The sequence below is a fragment of the Bombina bombina genome, chromosome 1, assembly GCF_027579735.1.
Source record: "Bombina bombina isolate aBomBom1 chromosome 1, aBomBom1.pri, whole genome shotgun sequence".
NCBI classification, from domain to species: domain Eukaryota; kingdom Metazoa; phylum Chordata; class Amphibia; order Anura; family Bombinatoridae; genus Bombina; species Bombina bombina.
This window is the reverse complement of record NC_069499.1, coordinates 199,329,240-199,351,975: the sequence shown is the minus strand read 5'-3', so window position 1 is coordinate 199,351,975 and position 22,736 is coordinate 199,329,240. Positions and strand designations below refer to the sequence as shown.

The 22,736-nt window shown below is 40.4% G+C and overlaps 1 protein-coding gene across 2 annotated transcripts in view; it reads right to left on the bottom strand.

Annotated features, from left to right (window-relative positions):
• The window catches only part of MAPKBP1 (mitogen-activated protein kinase binding protein 1), a 569,961-nt gene that overhangs the window by 56,895 nt on the left and 490,330 nt on the right, over positions 1-22,736 (bottom strand). For both annotated transcript variants that reach the window (XM_053697823.1, XM_053697824.1), the window contains exons 24-25: positions 20,406-20,563; positions 7,462-7,586 (exon numbers count right to left, since the gene is read on the bottom strand). In XM_053697823.1, coding sequence (XP_053553798.1) covers positions 7,462-7,586; positions 20,406-20,563 — 283 coding nt within the window. The remainder of the gene's footprint in view (positions 1-7,461; positions 7,587-20,405; positions 20,564-22,736) is intronic.

Below are 22,736 nucleotides of genomic sequence, written 5' to 3'. Positions count from 1 at the left end.
TTCAAGAAGATGTATCCCCTTTCATAAAAGAATATAAGGAATGCCTGGTCTCTTCCATTCTCTACCAATATAGTTTGTAACCAAGTCTGGAGCTTCAAAAGCCCTAGGGACTTTTCGGCAGATCTTTGAAAACCTGATTGAACTTATTTACAGGTTATGGAGTTTCTGTTCCGACATTTCTAAGGTGTTTAGAACTTCCTGTATAAGGAAACAAATATGGTTCACTCTTCTGAGGAGGCCAAGAACTTAATGGAGAGGGAGTGGAGGTGGGAGGAATTAAAAGCTCTTGTAAGGGTTCTTGACCTCCACCTGGTGGTGGGAAGTATATCCCACATGTTATGGACACCTATGGAAGATGCCATCACCAAATTTGCTTATTATTAACTATTTTGTTGTGAAACAGTCTTGAATGGTTTACAATCTCTATAGAAATATTACAAACCAATTTTTTGTATCATGCATATAAAAGAACATAAACTATATTAAAATAATAAATTAAAAGTTTAAAATGTTTACATCAATATTGAGAGGCACATAATAGAGCAACTCATCAAGTGACTCATTGGTTCATAAGGACAGCTCCCAAAACTATTTTGACCAGTTTGAACTTCATAAACTTGAAAACTTGAAAATCAAATACATTTTACATTTTCAAAAACATTTTAAAACAAAAATGTATCTAAAAGCTGTGTATTTTAAATTAGATATTAAAAAAAAATTCCTATCCTAAATATTTTTTTTCCATTTTCATGCTTGTAGAAGTAATAAAGCTTTAAGAATTGCCAACCAAATGGCTGGCAGAAGTTTCTCTCCGAACTTCTTAAAGGGACATTAAACCCCAAAATTTTCTTTCATGATTCAGATAGAGGATATCATTTTTAAAAAGTTTCCAATTTACTTCTATTATATAAAAAAAAAAATATTCTCATGTTATTCTTTGTTGAAGAGATACCTAGTTAGGTAGCGTGCACATGCCTGAAGCACTACACAACAGGAAATAGTGCTGCCATCTAGTGCCCCTGCTAATGTAAAACATTGTTGCAAAACTGCTGCTATATAGTGCTGCAGACACGTGCACACGCTTGAGCTTTCATTTCTGCTTTTCCACAAAGGATAACAAGAAAACTAAGAACATTTGATAATAGAAGTAAATTAAAGTTTTTTAAAATGTTATGTTCTATCTAAATCATGAAAGAAAAAAATTGTGTTTTATGTCCCTTTAAATATGTAAAAGTTAAAGGGACAGGAAACCCCACATTTTTCTTTCATGATTTGGATAGAACATACAATTTTAAACAACTTTTCACTTTACTTCCATTAACAAATTTGCTTCATTCTCTTGTTATCCTTTGCTGAAGGAACAGCATTGCACTACTGGCAGCAAGAAAAAACAGAATTTATGCTTACCTGATAAATTACTTTCTCCAACGGTGTGTCCGGTCCACGGCGTCATCCTTACTTGTGGGATATTCTCTTACCCAACAGGAAATGGCAAAGAGTCCCAGCAAAGCTGGCCATATAGTCCCTCCTAGGCTCCGCCCACCCCAGTCATTCGACCGACGGACAGGAGGAAATATATATAGGAGAAACCATATGGTACCGTGGTGACTGTAGTTAGAGAAAATAATTCATCAGACCTGATTAAAAAACCAGGGCGGGCCGTGGACCGGACACACCGTTGGAGAAAGTAATTTATCAGGTAAGCATAAATTCTGTTTTCTCCAACATTGGTGTGTCCGGTCCACGGCGTCATCCTTACTTGTGGGAACCAATACCAAAGCTTTAGGACACGGATGAAGGGAGCTTGCAAAACCTTTCTCCCAAAAATAGCCTCCGAAGAAGCAAAAGTATCAAATTTGTAAAATTTGCCAAAAGTGTGCAGTGAAGACCAAGTCGCTGCCTTACATATCTGGTCAACAGAAGCCTCGTTCTTGAAGGCCCATGTGGAAGCCACAGCCCTAGTGGAGTGAGCTGTGATTCTCTCAGGAGGCTGCCGTCCGGCAGTCTCATAAGCCAATCGGATGATGCTTTTAAGCCAAAAGGAAAGAGAGGTAGAAGTCGCTTTTTGACCTCTCCTTTTACCAGAATAGACAACAAACAAAGAAGAGGTTTGTCTGAAATCCTTTGTAGCCTCTAAATAGAATTTTAGAGCACGGACTACGTCCAAATTGTATAACAAACGTTCCTTCTTTGAAACTGGATTCGGACATAAAGAAGGTACAACTATCTCCTGGTTAATATTCTTGTTAGAAACAACCTTCGGAAGAAAACCAGGTTTAGTACGCAAAACCACCTTATCTGCATAAGATAACTCTGAAACTCTTCTAGCAGAAGAAATTGCAACCAAAAACAAAACTTTCCAAGATAGTAACTTAATATCTATGGAATGTAAAGGTTCAAACGAAACCCCTTGAAGAACTGAAAGAACTAGATTTAGACTCCAGGGAGGAGTCAAAGGTCTGTAAACAGGCTTGATCCTAACCAGAGCCTGAACAAATGCTTGAACAGCTGCCAGTCTTTTGTGTAGTAAGACAGATAAAGCAGAGTTCTGTCCCTTTAGAGAACTTGCAGATAATCCTTTCTCCAAACCTTCTTGTCTTATCCCATGGGAATCCTTTGGATTCACACCAACAGATATATTTTTTCCATATTTTATGGTAAATTTTTCTAGTTACCGGTTTTCTGGCCTGAACCAGAGTATCTATCACAGAATCTGAAAACCCACGCTTCGATAAAATCAAGCGTTCAATCTCCAAGCCGTCAGCTGGAGGGAGACCAGATTTGGATGTTCGAATGGACCCTGAACAAGAAGGTCCTGTCTCAAAGGTAGCTTCCAAGGTGGAGCCGATGACATATTCACCAGGTCTGCATACCAAGTCCTGCGTGGCCACGCAGGAGCTATCAAGATCACCGAGGACCTCTCCTGATTGATCCTGGCTACCAGCCTGGGAATGAGAGGAAACGGTGGAAATACATAAGCTAGGTTGAAGGTCCAAGGTGCTACTAGTGCATCTACTAGATTCGCCTTGGGATCCCTGGATCTGGACCCGTAGCAAGGAACCTTGAAGTTCTGACGCGACGCCATCAGATCCATGTCTGGAACGCCCCATAATTGAGTTATTTGGGCAAAGATCTCCGGATGGAGTTCCCACTCCCCCGGATGGAATGTCTGACGACTCAGAAAATCCGCCTCCCAGTTTTCCACTCCTAGGATGTGGATCGCAGACAGGTGGCAGGAGTGATCCTCCGCCCATTGAATTATCTTGGTTACTTCCTTCATCGCCAGGGAACTCCTTGTTCCCCCCTGATGATTGATATACGCAACGGTCGTCATGTTGTCTGATTGGAACCTTATGAATCTGGCCTTTGCTAGTTGAGGCCAAGCCCTGAGAGCATTGAATATCGCTCTGAGTTCCAGAATGTTTATCGGGAGAAGAGACTCTTCCCGAGACCATAGACCCTGAGCTTTCAGGGATTCCCAGACCGCGCCCCAGCCCACTAGACTGGCGTCGGTCGTGACAAAGACCCACTCTGGTCTGCGGAAGCTCATTCCCTGGGACAGATGTTCCAGGGTCAGCCACCAACGGAGTGAATCTCTGGTCTTCTGATCTACTTGAATCATTGGAGACAAGTCTGTATAGTCCCCATTCCACTGTTTGAGCATGCACAGTTGTAATGGTCTTAGATGAATTCGTGCAAAAGGAACTATGTCCATTGTTGCAACCATCAACCCTACTACTTCCATGCACTGCGCTATGGAAGGACGAGGAACAGAATGAAGCACTTGACAAGAGCTTAGAAGTTTTGATTTTCTGACCTCTGTCAGAAAAATCCTCATTTCTAAGGAATCTATTATTGTTCCCAAGAAGGGAACTCTTGTTGACGGGGACAGAGAACTTTTTTCTTTGTTCACCTTCCATCCGTGAGATCTGAGAAAGGCTAGGACGATGTCCGTATGAGCCTTTGCTTTTGACAGGGACGACGCTTGAATCAGGATGTCGTCCAAGTAAGGTACTACTGCAATGCCCCTTGGTCTTAGAACCGCTAGAAGGGACCCTAGTACCTTTGTGAAAATCCTTGGAGCAGTGGATAATCCAAATGGAAGTGCCACAAACTGGTAATGCTTGTCCAGAAAAGCGAACCTTAGGAACTGATGATGTTCCTTGTGGATAGGAATATGTAGGTACGCATCCTTTAAATCCACGGTAGTCATAAATTGATTTTCCTGGATAGTAGGTAGGATCGTTCGAATAGTTTCCATTTTGAACGATGGTACCCTGAGTAATTTGTTTAGGATCTTTAGATCCAAAATTGGTCTGAATGTTCCCTCTTTTTTGGGAACTATGAACAGATTGGAATAAAATCCCATTCCTTGTTCTCTTATTGGAACTGGATGTATCACTCCCATCTTTAACAGGTCTTCTACACAATGTAAGAATGCCTGTCTCTTTATTTGGTTTGAAGATAATTGAGACCTGTGGAACCTTCCCCTTGGGGTAGTTCCTTGAATTCCAGGAGATAACCTTGAGAAACTATTTCTAGCGCCCAAGGATCCTGAACATCTCTTGCCCAAGCCTGAGCAAAGAGAGAAAGTCTGCCCCCCACTAGATCCGGTCCCGGATCGGGGGCTATCCCTTCATGCTGTTTTGGTAGCAGTGGTAGGCTTCTTGGCCTGCTTACCCTTGTTCCAGCCTTGCATTGGTTTCCAGGCTGGTTTGGGTTGTGAAGTATTACCCTCTTGCTTAGAGGATACAGAATTAGAGACTGGTCCGTTTCTGCGAAAGGGACGAAAATTAGGCTTATTATTAGCCTTAAAAGACCTATCCTGTGGGAGGGCGTGGCCATTTCCCCCAGTGATGTCTGAAATAATCTCTTTCAAATCAGGTCCAAATAATGTTTTACCTTTGAAAGGAATGTTAAGCAATTTTGTCTTGGAAGACACATCCGCTGACCAAGACTTTAGTCAAAGCACTCTGCGCGCCACGACAGCAAACCCTGAATTTTTCGCCGCTAATCTAGCTAATTGCAAAGCGGCATCTAAAACAAGAGTTAGCCAATTTAAGTGCTTGAACTCTGTCCATAACCTCCTCATACGAAGATTCTTTACCGAGCGATTTTTCTAGTTCCTCGAACCAGAAACACGCTGCCGTAGTGACAGGAACAATGCATGAAATTGGTTGTAGAAGGTAACCTTGCTGTACAAAAATCTTTTTAAGCAAACCCTCTAATTTCTTATCCATAGGATCTTTGAAAGCACAACTATCTTCGATAGGAATAGTAGTGCGTTTGTTTAGAGTAGAAACCGCCCCCTCGACCTTGGGGACTGTCTGCCATAAGTCCTTTCTGGGGTCGACTATAGGAAATAATTTCTTAAATATAGGGGGGGGGGGACAAAAGGTATGCCGGGCCTTTCCCACTCTTTATTTACTATGTCCGCCACCCGCTTGGGTATAGGAAAAGCGTCGGGGGGCACCGGAACCTCTAGGAACTTGTCCATCTTACATAATTTCTCTGGAATGACCAAATTGTCACAATCATCCAGAGTAGATAACACCTCCTTAAGCAGTGCGCGGAGATGTTCTAATTTAAATTTAAATGTCACAACATCAGGTTCAGCTTGATGAGAAATTTTTCCTGAATCTGAAATTTCTCCATCAGACAAAACCTCCCTCATGGCCCCTTGAGATTGGTGTGAGGGTATGACAGAATAATTATCATCAGCGCCCTCCTGCTCTTCAGTGTTTAAAACAGAGCAATCGCGCTTTCTCTGATAAGTAGGCATTTTGGATAAAAGATTTGCTATGGAGTTATCCATTACAGCCGTTAATTGTTGCATGGTAATAAGTATTGGCGCACTAGATGTACTAGGGGCCTCCTGTGTGGGCATAACTGGTGTAGACACAGTAGGGGATGATGTAGCATCATGTTTACTCCCCTCATTTTAAGGAATCATCTTGGGCAATATCATTATCTGTTGCAATACTGTCCTTACTTTGTTTGGACACTATGGCACAATTATCACATAAATTTAAATGGGGAGACACATTGGCTTTCATACATATAGAACATAGCTTATCTGATGGTACAGACATGTTAAACAGGCTTAAACTTGTCAACAAAGCACAAAAAACGTTTTAAAATAAAACCGTTACTGTCACTTTAAATTTCAAACTGAAAACACTTTATTACTGAATATGTGAAAAAGTATGAAGGAATTGTTCAAAAATTACCAAAATTTCACCAGTGTCTTAAAGCATTAAAAGTATTGCACACCAAATTTCAGAGCTTTAACCCTTAAATTAACGGAACCGGAGCCGTTTTTTACATTTAACCCCTATACAGTCCCAGAATGGGGCTCTGTCTATAACTAGAAAGGCCCCCATCTGAAAAAGGTGTCCAACACAGTGCCTGCCGTTTTTCTAAACGTTCCCCAAGATTATAATACCAATAATTAGTTAGAATCTGCATAATATGCCTAGTAAAGCAATTGTTTTAGCCCAGAAAAATGTCTACCAGTTTTTAAGCCCTTTTTGAAGCCCTTTATTCTATTATGTTTAACTAAGAAAATGGCTTACTGGTCCCCATGAGGGGAAATGACAGCCTTCCAGCATTACATGGTCTTGTTAGAAATATGGCTAGTCATACCTTAAGCAGAAAAGACTGCTAACTGTTTCCCCCAACTGAAGTTACTTCATCTCAACAGTCCTGTGTGGAAACAGCAATTGATTTCAGTTACTGTCTGCTAAAATCATCTTCCTCTTACAAACAGAAATCTTCATCCTTTTCTGTTTCAGAGTAAATAGTACATACCAGCACTATTTTAAAATAACAAACACTTGATAGAAGAATAAAACTACATTTAAACACCAAAAAACTCTTAACCATCTCCGTGGAGATGTTGCCTGTGCAACGGCAAAGAGAATGACTGGGGTGGGCGGAGCCTAGGAGGGATCATGTGACCAGCTTTGCTGGGACTCTTTGCCATTTCCTGTTGGGGAAGAGAATATCCCACAAGTAAGGATGACGCCGTGGACCGGACACACCAATGTTGGAGAAACATCTAGTTAGCCAATCACAAGAGACAAATGTGTGCAAACACCAATCAGCAGCTAGCTCCCACTAGTGTAGGATGTGTGTGTACAAAGAACAAAGCACATTTGAAAATAGAAGTGAATTTAAAAGAGTCTTAAAATTAGATGTTCTATCTGAATCATGCAATTTTATTTTTGACTTTTCTATCCCTTTAATAAAAGTTTGCCAACAGCTGAAAAAACTTCTTGAGGTGTACAACACTGTAACTGACCCTTTTTGTATAACGTTTTTTAACTTGCAATTTCCATGGGATATTATAATTAATGTTACATTTGGATTATAATGGGATATATAGTTAATTTTACCCATATAGCAATAGATTTGTGCGTTGAAAGCTAAAGCCAATAAAATGACTCAGTAGCTTCTTACCTTCATTGGGATGCTCTGGGCTGCTGCTGTAATCCACAGAACAAGCACTGTCTGGGCTGTGCTTTTCTTGACACACATCATCATCAGGGTAACCTCTATGCGGAAATGCTTTTACTTCAAACTCACTGCAGACAACAAAAGCAAGGGCTTAATGCTAAGAAACAGCTACTGAACTGCAAAAAACCCTCCCGGCCCACAGTTCTATACAAGAAGAGAGTAAGATCCTGCACTGCACCAGATGTAGATTACTCATAAAAAAAGACTTCTTATAAGTACCATATCTCCTTAACTTTAAAACTCCATGGCTCAACAATCTATTGGCGGTTCAATAACTCACAGGCCTTCAAACCTATCTGCCTGTCCTCACAATAGAAGGTGGCACACTGCACTTCACTGGCTTCTTTAAATTAATTTTCCCAAATAAGAAGTTTAATACTTTTTTCATTGTCTACAGAACTGCACATATAATACATTAGGAAGGGTCTGTAGGTCAAATTCTATCACCTAACGTCATTATTTCCAGGCATATATAACCAACGCTTAAAGGGACAGTCTACACCAAATTTTTTCTTATTTAAAAAGATAGATAATCCCTTTATTACCCATTCCCCGTTTCTGCATAACCAACACAGTTATATTAATATACTTTTTACCTCTGTGATTACCTTGCATCTAAGCCTTTGCAGACAGCCTCCTTATCTAAGTGCCTTTAACAGGCATGCAGTGTAGTCAAACAGTGAAGACTCCTAAATAACTTCACGGGAGTGAGCACAATGTTATCTATATGACACGTGAACTAGCACAGTCTAACTGTGAAAAACTTTCAAAATGCTCTGAGCTAGGAGGCGGTTTTCAACTGTTAAGAAATCAGTTTGAGCCTAGCTAGGTTTAGCTTTTCAAAAATACCACCAAGGGAACAAAGCAAATTTGATGATAAAAGTAAATTGGAAAGTTGTTTAAAATTGCATGCCCTATCTGAATCATGAAAGTTTAGTTTTGACTTTACTGTCCCTTTAAGAAATATTTTATAAACTATAAGTGGCTTAACCATTGACCATTTTCCTAAAACTGTTTAAAAACACAAAACATAATTTATGCTTACCTGATAAATTTATTTCTCTTGTAGTGTATCCAGTCCACGGATCATCCATTACTTATGGGATATTAACTCCTCCCCAACAGGAAGTGCAAGAGGATTCACCCAGCAGAGCTGCTACATAGCTCCTCCCCTAACTGCCATTACCAGTCATTCGACCGAAAACATGCAGAGAAAGGAAAACCATAGGGTACAGTGGTGACTGTAGTTTAATGGAAAAATTACCTGCCTTAAAGTGACAGGGCGGGCCGTGGACTGGATACACTACAAGAGAAATAAATTTATCAGGTAAGCATAAATTATGTTTTCTCTTGTTAAGTGTATCCAGTCCACGGATCATCCATTACTTATGGGATACCAATACCAAAGCTAAAGTACACGGATGACGGGAGGGACAGGCAGGCTCTTTATACGGAAGGAACCACTGCCTGAAGAACCTTTCTCCCAAAAACAGCCTCCGAAGAAGCAAAAGTGTCAAATTTGTAAAATTTGGAAAAAGTATGAAGAGAAGACCAAGTTGCAGCCTTGCAAATCTGTTCAACAGAAGCCTCATTCTTAAAGGCCCAAGTGGAAGCCACAGCTCTAGTAGAATGTGCTGTAATTCTTTCAGGAGGCTGCTGTCCAGCAGTCTCATAGGCTAACCGTATTATGCTACGAAGCCAAAAGGAGAGAGAGGTAGCCGAAGCTTTTTGACCTCTCCCTCTGACCAGAATAAACGACAAACAGGGAAGACGTTTGTCGAAAATCCTTAGTTGCCTGTAGATAAAATTTCAGGGCACGGACTACATCTAGATTGTGTAGCAGACGTTCCTTTTTCGAAGAAGGATTAGGACACAAAGATGTAACAACAATCTCTTGATTGATATTCCTGTTAGTGACCACCTTAGGTAGGAACCCAGGTTTAGTACGCAGAACTACCTTGTCTGAATGAAAAATCGGATAAGGAGAATCACAATGTAAGGCAGATAACTCAGACTCTTCGAGCCGAGGAAATCGCCATTAAAAACAGAACTTTCCAAGATAACAACTTGATATCAATGGAATGAAGGGGTTCAAACGGAACCCCCTGTAAAACATTAAGAACTAAGTTCAAACTCCATGGTGGAGCAACAATTTTAAACACAGGCTTGATCCTAGCTAAAGCCTGACAAAAAGCTTGAACGTCCGGAACTTCTGACAGACGTTTGTGTAAAAGAATGGACAGAGCTGAAATCTGTCCCTTTAAGGAACTAGCGGATAAACCCTTTTCTAAACCTTCTTGTAGAAAAGACAATATCCTCGGAATCCTAACCTTACTCCATGAGTAACTCTTGGATTTGCACCAATATAAGTATTTGCACCATATCTTATGGTAAATCTTTCTGGTAACAGGCTTCCTAGCCTGTATTAAGGTATCAATAACTGACTCAGAAAAACCACGTTTTGATAAATCAAGCGTTCAATTTCCAAGCAGTCAGCTTCAGAGAAATTAGATTTTGATGTTTGAAGGGACCCTGGATCAGATGGTCCTGTTTCAGAGGTAGCGACCAAGGTGGACAGGATGACATGTCCACTAGATCTGCATACCAAGTCCTGCGTGGCCATGCAGGCGCTATTAGAATCACTGATGCTCTCTCCTGTTTGATTCTGGCAATCAATCGAGGAAGCATCGGGAAGGGTGGAAACACATAAGCCATCCCGAAGGTCCAAGGTGCTGTCAAAGCATCTATCAGAACCGCTCCCGGATCCCTGGATCTGGACCCGTAACGAGGAAGCTTGGCGTTCTGTCGAGACGCCATGAGATCTATCTCTGGTTTGCCCCAACGTCGAAGTATTTGGGCAAAGACCTCCGGATGAAGTTCCCACTCCCCCGGATGAAAAGTCTGACGACTTAAGAAATCCGCCTCCCAGTTCTCCACTCCCGGGATGTGGATTGCAGACAGGTGGCAAGAGTGAGACTCTGCCCAGCGAATTATCTTTGATACTTCCATCATTGCTAGGGAGCTTCTTGTCCCTCCCTGATGGTTGATGTAAGCTACAGTCGTGATGTTGTCCGACTGAAACCTGATGAACCCCCGAGTTGTTAACTGGGGCCAAGCCAGAAGGGCATTGAGAACTGCTCTCAATTCCAGAATGTTTATTGGTAGGAGACTCTCCTCCTGATTCCATTGTCCCTGAGCCTTCAGAGAATTCCAGACAGCGCCCCAACCTAGTAGGCTGGCGTCTGTTGTTACAATTGTCCAGTCCGGCCTGCTGAATGGCATCCCCCTGGACAGATGTGGCCGAGAAAGCCACCATAGAAGAGAATTTCTGGTCTCTTGATCCAGATTCAGAGTAGGGGACAAGTCTGAGTAATCCCCATTCCACTGACTTAGCATGCACAATTGCAGCGGTCTGAGATGTAGACGTGCAAAGGGTACTATGTCCATTGCTGCTACCATTAAGCCGATCACCTCCATGCATTGAGCTACTGACGGGTGTTGAATGGAATGAAGGACACGGCATGCATTTTGAAGCTTTGTTAACCTGTCTTCTGTCAGGTAAATCTTCATTTCTACAGAATCTATAAGAGTCCCCAAGAAGGGAACTCTTGTGAGTGGAAAGAGAGAACTCTTCTTTTCGTTCACCTTCCATCCATGCGACCTTAGAAATGCCAGTACTAACTCTGTATGAGACTTGGCAGTTTGAAAGCTTGAAGCTTGTATCAGAATGTCGTCTAGGTACGGAGCTACCGCAATTCCTCGCGGTCTTAGTACCGCCAGAAGAGCACCCAGAACCTTTGTGAAGATTCTCGGAGCCGTAGCCAATCCGAATGGAAGAGCTACAAACTGGTAATGCCTGTCTAGAAAGGCAAACCTTAGATACCGGTAATGATCTTTGTGAATCGGTATGTGAAGGTAAGCATCCTTTAAATCCACTGTGGTCATGTACTGACCCTTTTGGATCATGGGTAAAATTGTCCGAATAGTTTCCATTTTGAACGATGGAACTCTTAGGAATTTGTTTAGGATCTTTAAATCCAAGATTGGCCTGAAAGTTCCCTCTTTTTTGGGACCCACAAACAGATTTGAGTAAAACCCTTGTCCTTGTTCCGACCGCGGAACCGGATGGATCACTCCCATTAATAAAAGATCTTGTACGCAGCGTAGAAACGCCTCTTTCTTTATTTGGTTTGTTGACAACCTTGACAGATGAAATCTCCCTCTTGGGGGAGAGAATTTGAAGTCTAGAAGGTATCCCTGAGATATGATCTCTAACGCCCAGGGATCCTGGACATCTCTTGCCCAAGCCTGGGCGAAGAGAGAAAGTCTGCCCCCCACTTGATCCGTTCCCGGATCGGGGGCCCTCGATTCATGCTGTCTTAGGGGCAGCAGCAGGTTTCCTGGCCTGCTTGCCCTTGTTCCAGGACTGGTTAGGTCTCCAGCCTTGTCTGTAGCGAGCAACAGCTCCTTCCTGTTTTGGTGCAGAGGAAGTTGATGCTGCTCCTGCTTTGAAATTACGAAAGGAACGAAAATTAGACTGTCTAGCCTTAGGTTTGGCTCTGTCTTGAGGCAGGGCATGGCCTTTACCTCCTGTAATGTCAGCGATAATTTCTTTCAACCCGGGCCCGAATAAGGTCTGCCCTTTGAAAGGTATATTAAGCAATTTAGATTTAGAAGTAACGTCAGCTGACCAGGATTTTAGCCACAGTGCTCTGCGTGCCTGAATGGCGAATCCGGAATTCTTAGCCGTAAGTTTAGTTAAATGTACTACGGCATCTGAAATAAATGAGTTAGCTAACTTAAGGGCTTTAAGCTTGTGTGTAATCTCATCTAATGGAGCTGATTCAAGTGTCTCTTCCAGAGACTCAATCCAAAATGCTGCTGCAGCCGTGACAGGCGCAATGCATGCAAGAGGTTGCAATATAAAACCTTGTTGAACAAACATTTTCTTAAGGTAACCCTCTAACTTTTTATCCATTGGATCTGAAAAGGCACAGCTATCCTCCACCGGGATAGTGGTACGCTTAGCTAAAGTAGAAACTGCTCCCTCCACCTTAGGGACCGTTTGCCATAAGTCCCGTGTGGTGGCGTCTATTGGAAACATCTTTCTAAATATCGGAGGGGGTGAGAACGGCACACCGGGTCTATCCCACTCCTTAGTAACAATTTCAGTAAGTCTCTTAGGTATAGGAAAAACGTCAGTACTCACCGGTACCGTAAAATATTTATCCAACCTACACATTTTCTCTGGTATTGCAACTGTGTTACAATCATTCAGAGCCGCTAACACCTCCCCTAGTAATACACGGAGGTTTTACAGCTTAAATTTAAAATTTGAAATATCTGAATCCAGTTTGTTTGGATCAGAACCGTCACCCGCAGAATGAAGCTCTCCGTCCTCATGTTCTGCAAATTGTGACGCAGTGTCTGACATGGCCCTAATATTATCAGCGCACTCTGTTCTCACCCCAGAGTGATCACGCTTACCTCTTAGTTCTGGTAATTTAGCCAAAACTTCAGTCATAACAGTAGCCATATCCTGTAATGTGATTTGTAATGGCCGCCCAGATGTACTCGGCGCTACAATATCACGCACCTCCCGAGCGGGAGATGCAGGTACTGACACGTGAGGCGAGTTAGTCGGCATAACTCTCCCCTCGTTGGTGAAATATGTTCAATTTGTACAGATTGACTTTTATTTAAAGTAGCATCAATACAGTTAGTACATAAATTTCTATTGGGCTCCACTTTGGCTTTAGCACATATAGCACAGATATCTTCCTCTGAATCAGACATGTTTAACACACTAGCAAATAAACTAGCAACTTGGAAATACTTTTCAAGTAATTTACTATAATATGAAAACGTACTGTGCCTATAAGAAGCACAGAAAAAGTTATGACAGTTGAAAATTAATAAACTGAAAAGTTATAGCATCAAATCTTTGTAAAAAACACAATTTTAGCAAAGGATTGCTCCCATTAGCAAAGGATAACTAACCCTGATAGCAGAAAAAAAATAAAAAAAAAAAAAAATACATAAATAAACGTTTTTTTATCACAGTCAACTACAATCTCACAGCTCTGCTGTGAGTGATTACCTCACTCAAAACAAGTTTTGAAGACCCCTGAGTTCTGAACCGGATCATGCAGGGAAGAAAATAAACTTCTGACTGAATTTTTTGATGCGTAGCAAAAGCACCTCTCCCCCTCACACATAACAGTGAGAGAGATCAGTAAACTGTCATAAATTAAATAAAACGACTGCCAAGTGGAAAAAAAATAGTGCCCAAAACATTTTTTCACCCAGTACCTCAGAAAATTAAAACGATTTTACATGCCAGCAAAAAACGTTTAACATTAATAAATTGAGTGTTATTAAAAAGCCTGTTGCTAGTCCCTGCAAATTAGGCTAAAGTCTTATGCATACAGTATAATTCCAGTGAAGTGCCATTCCCCAGAATACTGAAGTGTAAAATATACATACATGACAGCCTGATACCAGTTGCTGCTACTGCATTTAAGGCTGAGTTTACATTATATCGGTATGGCAGAATTTTCTCATCAATTCCATTGTCAGAAAATAATAAGCTGCTACATACCTCTTTGCAGATTAATCTGCCCGCTGTCCCCTGATCTGAAGTTTACCTCTCCTCAGATGGCCGAGAAACAGCAATATGATCTTAACTACTCCGGCTAAAATCATAGAAAAACTCAGGTAGATTCTTCTTCAAATTCTACCAGAGAAGGAATAACACACTCCGGTGCTATTATAAAATAACAAACTTTTGATTGAAGGTATGAAACTAAGTATAATCACCACAGTCCTCTCACACATCCTATCTATTCGTTGGGTGCAAGAGAATGACTGGTAATGGCAGTTAGGGGAGGAGCTATGTAGCAGCTCTGCTGGGTGAATCCTCTTGCACTTCCTGTTGGGGAGGAGTTAATATCCCATAAGTAATGGATGATCCGTGGACTGGATACACTTAACAAGAGAAAATGATACCACTTAGACAACTTCCACTTCAAGGCATTAAAGGAATATTGTACTGTAAAACTGGTTTCCCCTTAATGTGTTTCTATTGCCTTGTTATAGTAGTTACATTAGTATAACATGTATGGGAACTCACTCCTTATATATGTATGTATATTGTATATGAAATAGTTTTTGCTGATTGAAGCCTGAATCCATTGTTCTCAAAAACATGCCCATAAAAAAAATGGGCTGAGCATGCAGAAATAGACCACCTAATCTTATCTCTCTATACATTAAAGCCTCCTTACCTCTCTGCCTTTACACAATGGGCAATACTTGAAAGAGCAATTAAAAGGAAACATTTTATTACCCTTCCTTTTACACCTCCCATTGCTGCCTCTCGTTTACACAGCTTTTCTATACAGAATACCAAAGTATTAATATTTTCAGTATAGGTCATGGTTTCAACAGGATAAAAACAACTATTTTAAATGACAGAATAAAAGTCAAGGATCTTTTTGTAAACAATTTGATACGCTTCAGCGTGTAAAACAGATCACTGGAAACGCATTAACCCCTTCGCTATTGAGACTTTCAGAGAACAACCTACCCAAAATAACAGAGAATTTTTAGCATTTTTGCTATCACTCCATTTAAACAGAAATAGAGCCTTTTTTATTTTACCTGTCAATACAGTATATATATATTTTAAAATGGACAACTAAAAAGGTATTGACCTAGGCCCATTTTGGTATATTTCATGCCACCATTTCACCCTCAAATACAATCAAATAAAAAAAATTAACTTTTTCACAAACTTTTGGTTTCTCACTCCGGTTCTATATGCAAGAAGATGCATATATCTTGGCGTAACTTAAGCTTCCTGCAACATCTAACTAATAAATGTCATGCGGTACAATAGGCAAAGTACTGTATGACGTATATATATGACTTTTTGGCTAAAGGGATTAAAGCAAATAAAAAAATTACAGTACAATGCCCCTTTAAAGGGATAGTGTGCTGTAAAATTTGGTTTCCACTTAATTACTTGTTATACCAGCAGCAGCGTATACAAATTAGAGAAATAGCTCTTTTAGGTTTATTTTCTGTATATAAAATAGCGAGCTTTGTTCTTTGACACCACAACCCATTAAAATGGCCTGAGCTTGCAGGGAAATCATATCTCCTTATTTTATCACTTTCTTTACACACACTTCATTATCTTCTGTCTTTATACCAAAGCCCAATGCTAACAGAGAACTGTTTCTTTTATGATAGCAATAAGTCCACGAGTCATCACATGTGGGAATATTCCCCTCCTGACAACAGAAGGAAAAAGACACCCCATAGCTTTAAATCCCTACAACTTCCCATGATTCTTAGTCACACATATAAGCCAAAGTAGATGAGGAAAAAAGAAAGGCAGAAAAAAATTAAAGCAAATAAGTTCTAAACAAGCACTGCTGCCACCTGGAAAAAAAAAAGAACAGGGCTAATGGGCTCTCACCATAATGAAAAACAAAATGTATGCTTAGCTGATAAATTTATTTCCGAACATGGAAAGTCCACAACGTCATTCCAATTACTAGTGGGATATTCAACTCCTGGCCAGCAGGAGGAGGCAAAGAGCACCCCAGCATAGCTGTCAAGTGTAACTTCCCTTACCCATAACCCCCAGTCATTCGGTTGGAAAAAAAATGGAAAAAGAAGAAACAAGGTTGAAAAAGGTGCCGGAGGTTTATTAAACAAAACTGCCGAATTATATTAAAGAGAGGGCGAGGTCGTGGACTCTATATGTCCGGAAAGAAAGAAATTTATCAGGTAAGCATAAATTTTGTTTTCTTTCCTATGACATGTAGAGTCCACAACGTCATTCCAATGAGTGGGAACCAATACCCAAGCTAGAGGATACGGAATGAAAAGGGAGGGAGAACAAGGCAGGAGGACCTAAACAGAAGGCACCACCACTTGAAGAACCTTTCTCCCCAAAAAAGCCTCAGTCTGAGGCAAAAGTAACAAATTTAAAGAATTTAGAAAAAAAATATACAAAGAGGACCATGTTGCCACCTTGCAGATCTGCTCAACAGAAACTTCATTTTTAAAAAGCCCAGAGAAAACAACAAACAGGGCAGAAGAGTTCCGAAAATCTTTAGTAGCTTGTAGGTAAAAATTTAAAGCACGCACAACATCCAAGTTATGCAAAAGACATTCCTTATGAGAAGAAGGATTAGGACAAAAAGAAGGAACTACAATTTCCTGATTAATGTTTCGATCTGACACTACCTTAGGGAGAAAACGCATTTTTGTAGCAAGGACCACCTTATCTGCATGAAAGATAAAAGGTACGGGAAATCCCACTGAAGATCTGAAAGCTCAGAAACACTGTGAGCGGAAGAAAATAGCAAAGAGAAATAAAATCTACCAAGATAACAATTTGATATCAACAACATGCATCGGCTCAAACCAAGCCTGCTGCAAAACAAAAGATCTAGATTAAAACTCCAAGGAGAAGCAACCATTATAAACACTGGCCTGATTCTGACCAGGGCCTGTACAAAAGCTTGAACATCTGGGAAGTCTGCCAGACGTTTGTGCAAAAGGATAGGTAATGCAGAAATCTGACCCTTCAGAGAACTGACTGACAAACCTTACTCCAGCCCATCCTGAAGAAAAGATAAAATATGGGGAATCCGTACCCCCCTCTAGGAGAAACCCTTAGAGTCGCACCAATAAAGATTTTTATGCCATATCTTATGGTAATCTTGCGAGTAACTGCTTCAGGCTCGCAAACCTTAGTATTAATGACCATTTTGGAAAAACCACGTCTAGACAAAACAAGGCATTCAATCTCCAAGCAGTCAGCTTCAGAGAATCCAGGCTTGGGAGGAGGAAAGGACCCTGAATTAGAAGGTCCTTCATCAGAGGTAACCTCCAAGGTGAAAGAGATGACATCTTCACCAGATCTGCAAACCAGATCCTGCGAGTCCAGGCAGGATCTATTAGAATCACAGACGCTCTCTCCTGCTTGATACGAGCAATGACTTGTGGAAAAAGAACAAATGGAGGAAATAGGAATGCTAGATCGAAAAACCAGAGCCGCTAGGGCATCTATCAGGGTGGCCTGAGGATCTCCTGACCTTGAACCGTATTTTAGAAGCTTGGCGTTCTGACAAATCGCCTTTAGGTCACAACTCCAGAACCCCCCACATGAGGGTTATCCTGGAGAAACATCTCCGGGTGGAGAGTCCACTCCCCAAAATAAAAGTCTGTCTGCTCAGAAAATTCGCCTCCCAATTGTCCACTCCTAGAATGTGGATGGCAGATAGGAGACAATCGTGAGAATCGTGCAGAATGCGAGTCACCTCCTTCATAGCCAAGGAACTCCAAGTTCTTCCCTGGTGGTTGATGTAAGCCACTGGCGTGATGTTGTCCGATCAGAATCTGATAAACCTGACTAAAGATAATTGAGTCTAAGCTATCAAGGGCATTGAAAATTGCTCTTAACTCCAAGATATTTATGTGGAGAGAAGACTCCTCTCGAGTCCCCAGGCCCTGAGCATTTAGAGAGCCCCAAACTGCTCCCCAGCCTAATAGGCTGGCTCCAAGCCAGATTTCCTGAGATATCCACCACGAAGAGTGTTTCTTGTCAGGGAGTCCAGATTTATCCTCTGTGATAAGTCTGAATGGTCTGTTTTTCATTGAATGTGCATGCAAAGCTGCAGCGTACGCAAATGGAACCGAGCAAAAGAAATGATGTCCATGGAAGTCACTATCAGACCAATCACCTCCATGCATTGAGCCACTGTTGGATGAAGGATGAGACTGGAGAGAAAGGTCAGCAGCAAGAAGATTGAATTTTCTGACGTCCGTCAGGAAAATCTTCATGGATAGGGAATCTATAATTGTCCCTAGGAAACACTTTTGTAGCTAGAACTAGAGAACACTTCCAGATTCACTTTCCACCCATGGGAATGTAGAAAAGAGAACATCTCTGTATGAGAGCTTGCTAGTTGAAAAGAGGACGCCTGAATCAAGAAGTCGTCTAGATAAGGCAGCACAGCAATTCCCTGGGATCTGATCTCTTCCAAAAGAGCTCCAAGAAACTTGGAAAATTCTGGGATTATCTATCTTTTAAAACAATAAAAATTCTGGTGTAGACTGTCCCTTTAACATCTGGAGGCAAGCAAGCTAAAACCTCACTAAAATTAGAGTGAATATAATCCTTAAATTTTGGAGAAAGTTCAAATTAACTCTCCTCGGAGCTACTCTGATAGGGTAAAAATCTTTGCACAGTAAAAGCCTGTTTAGGATTAGCAATAGAGACAAAGCTGAACAAGGGGACACAAACTAGAAAGTGTTAAAGTAACAATGGATCTTCTAGATGATCTGCTGACAGACCAGAGGCCTGAGCGGCACCAGTTTGCTTCATAGTACCAGTAAAGGAATAGCTTAAGTATTAGATGTAGACTGAAGTAATAAGCCATATTAAGCAACAGTTAGCCCTGAAGGGCAGAAAAGGCACAATGTAAAACTGATTAACCCTTAAAAAATAAATAGTAAATATAAGGTATTTAAATAAGCACTGAAAAAAATGTAAAAACTGAACAGGCGTACATAGCAAATAACAGCACATAGTGTTGAAAAAGAATGCTAACAGTTAACCCTTCACACTCCTTGCTAAAAAAATGAAGGCAACAAGCAGCAATTTAGCGCAGGTGAAGTAAAACATATTGTGCATAGCTCAGAAGCAACTTCTAAGCCGACCATGCTAAATTTAAAACAACAGTAACCTCAAAAAACAAAGATTGTTTTAAAAGTGACCAAAATGTGCTATAAACTGCTAGTATAAGGTGTATGGTGTATAAATATATAACCCCAGACTATGAGAAGCATGTGAACATGCTAATAAACAGTGGGCTATGAAGGTGTACTTGCCCCTTAGCACCTGCCCACTGTGCTTACCTCAGCTGCAGTAAACGAGCTATCTCAGGCAAACCCAGCACAAAGCCAAGGATTTAATTTAGTAATAATTTAGCAAAGAGGATTTGGGCTTTACATCAGTTAGAGAATCCCATTTCAAATGACTATCTTAACTTATACCTCACTCTTCATCAAGGAGGCAAAAGAAAATGACTGAGGATCATGGGAAGTGGGAGAGATTTAAAGTTCTGGTGTGTTGGGGTATCTTGTCTCCTCCTAGTGGTCAGGAGGGGAATATTCCCACACGTGATGACTCATGGACACTCGTCTGATTAAAGAAATTAAAATTGTATTACTTATCTCTGCTACCTCCCACTCGGGGTGTAAGTTCTTCTGCTGTCTATGTTTATATAGCTTTCTATAGCCAATACTTACAATACAATAGTTCTGAAATTTGTCAGTACATGAGGGGGATACAACAGGCAAAAGTAGCTATTTCAAATGACAAAATAAGGTAAAACAAAACGGAAAAAATTAAAGGGAAGAAAAAAAAAATTACAGTACACTGTCCCTTTAATGAATGTTCTATCTTAAACAGTTTTTTGGTTTTCTTTGAAGATGATAGTTCCTTTTGATAACTATGCAAACAAGTGGGGGCATCTATTCACTGTTAATCACTTATTGGACTTAGTTACTGGACTGGGGTATAGTCTGTCAGAGAAGAGATGAAGGAATGAGAATGGTCTATCAGAGTGAAAGGCACTGGATGAAATGTATAGTCTATCAGAGGGGAGATGGGAAAGGATTCTGGTGGAAGAAGATGGTCTATCAGAGGGGAATTTATTAGATCAGACCTTTATCTTTACAATGTAACTTTTTCTTCTTTAGGTATAATGTAACAAACTAAAAGTATTAGTGTCTAATACAGTTTCTGCTCATGACGACTCAAGCAAGGGCAACGTAATTTTTAGTATCAAGTGTGCTGTTACCTGTAACTGTCTAGGGTGTGATCCTCTGCAACATCAGGGTAAATAACACACTCTTTGCCCTCTGGTGTCTCCAATTCTTGGGTAAAAACTCCTTCCTCACATGACATTAACCGGATCACACGTGGACGAGACAGACTGGTCATGGGACTAAATGAATCCTAGAAGAAGAAGAAAAAAAATAAAGTTAACAGGCATTAGAGACAGTATTCACCCTGGCATGGATAGTTATTTATTCCCCTATATAAACATTTCTCCATATTACAGCCCAATACACTTTCTCCTCAATACAATTTTTACCCTTTCACTATAGTGACTTTACTGCCCATAGAATACCTCTGAAGTTGCTGCTATGCAATTAATTCACTGACAGACTGCTGAAGCTGCACACTAAGCTAACCTTTGATTGTGTTACAAGTTCAAAAATGACATTGTTGGTGTGAATAATAATATTCATCATTGTGTTAAAGTATGTCTAAGCACCGGAACATGGTTACGCAAGTGCAATTTTGTATAAGTGATGAAGATGTTGTATCCATTTGAGTGCAAAATATGTAAGAAAGTACATATGGATAAAAATACATTAAAATATTGAAAAGTTAATCTTAATGGCATGAAGTACATTTATATTTTGGTCCATAATCAGGATACCAATGTCAGACTTAAAGGGGCAGTAAAGTAAAAAATAAACTGTCATGGTTTAGATAGAACATGCAATTTTAAACAAATTTCCAATTTACTTATGTTATCAAATTTGCTTTGTCCTTTGTTGAATAGTAATTTGATGTAGTCTCATAGGAGATCAGGAGCGTGCATGTCTTTAGTCCTCTATGGCAGCAGTGTTTTGCAACATTGTTTGTAGCAGTTAAACATTGTTGCAGACATTACAGCCATATAGAACTAAAGACATTTGCACGCTCCTGAGCTTCTACTGTATGAGACTACATAGATTTACTATTCAACAAAAGAATACCAAGAGAACAAAGAAAATGTGATCATCAAAGTAAACTGGAGAGATGTTTCAAACTGCATGTTCTATCTAAATCATGAAAGTTTAATTTTGAATTTACTGTCCCTTTAAGAGCCTGTTCCCATATCAAAATTAATAAAACTTCAACACACTTGGGGCCTAATGCTCTAAAGCTCCCTGGTCAGATGAGATGATATAAAATGATCCTCCAGCACAGAGATCTTTTACAAGATTCTAAAAAGACAGACTTTGCTATACTTCTCTAAGGGGTGTTCCGTACATTTCTATAGGTGAAGGAGAGACAAGGCCAGTGCATTATAGCACTGAATACGTTTTGTTACAATTACACTTTAAACTAATATAAAATACAAATCACAAGTTCAGATTATGTCCTTTAAGTTTTATTACATTTACATTTTGCACTTTCTATTTTGTATTTTAATGCATTTAGATTCTGTAAACGGCAGTGTATTTAGGATTGTGATTTTACCAATTTTGAATATGCTTTGACAGTTTCTGTAACTAACAAATCAGGATCATACTTTTTAAATTTAAGTGTATATTTTATAAAAACAGAATTTATGTTTACCTGATAAATTGCTTTCTCCAACGGTGTGTCCGGTCCACGGCGTCATCCTTACTTGTGGGATATTCTCTTCCCCAACAGGAAATGGCAAAGAGCCCAGCAAAGCTGGTCACATGATCCCTCCTAGGCTCCGCCTACCCCAGTCATTCGACCGACGTACAGGAGGAAATATGCATAGGAGAAACCATATGATACCGTGGTGACTGTAGTTAGAAAAAATAATTCAACAGACCTGATTAAAAAAAAACAGGGCGGGCCGTGGACCGGACACACCGTTGGAGAAAGCAATTTATCAGGTAAACATAAATTCTGTTTTCTCCAACATAGGTGTGTCCGGTCCACGGCGTCATCCTTACTTGTGGGAACCAATACCAAAGCTTTAGGACACGGATGAAGGGAGGGAGCAAATCAGGTCACCTAAATGGAAGGCACCACGGCTTGCAAAACCTTTCTCCCAAAAATAGCCTCGAAGAAGCAAAAGTATCAATTTTGTAAAATTTGGCAAAAGTGTGCAGTGAAGACCAAGTCGCTGCCTTACATATCTGGTCAACAGAAGCCTCGTTCTTGAAGGCCCATGTGGAAGCCACAGCCCTAGTGGAATGAGCTGTGATTCTTTCAGGAGGCTGCCGTCCGGCAGTCTCATAAGCCAATCGGATAATGCTTTTAAGCCAAAAAGAAAGAGAGGTAGAAGTTGCTTTTTGACCTCTCCTTTTACCAGAATAAACAACAAACAAAGAAGATGTTTGTCTGAAATCTTTAGTGGCCTCTAAATAGAATT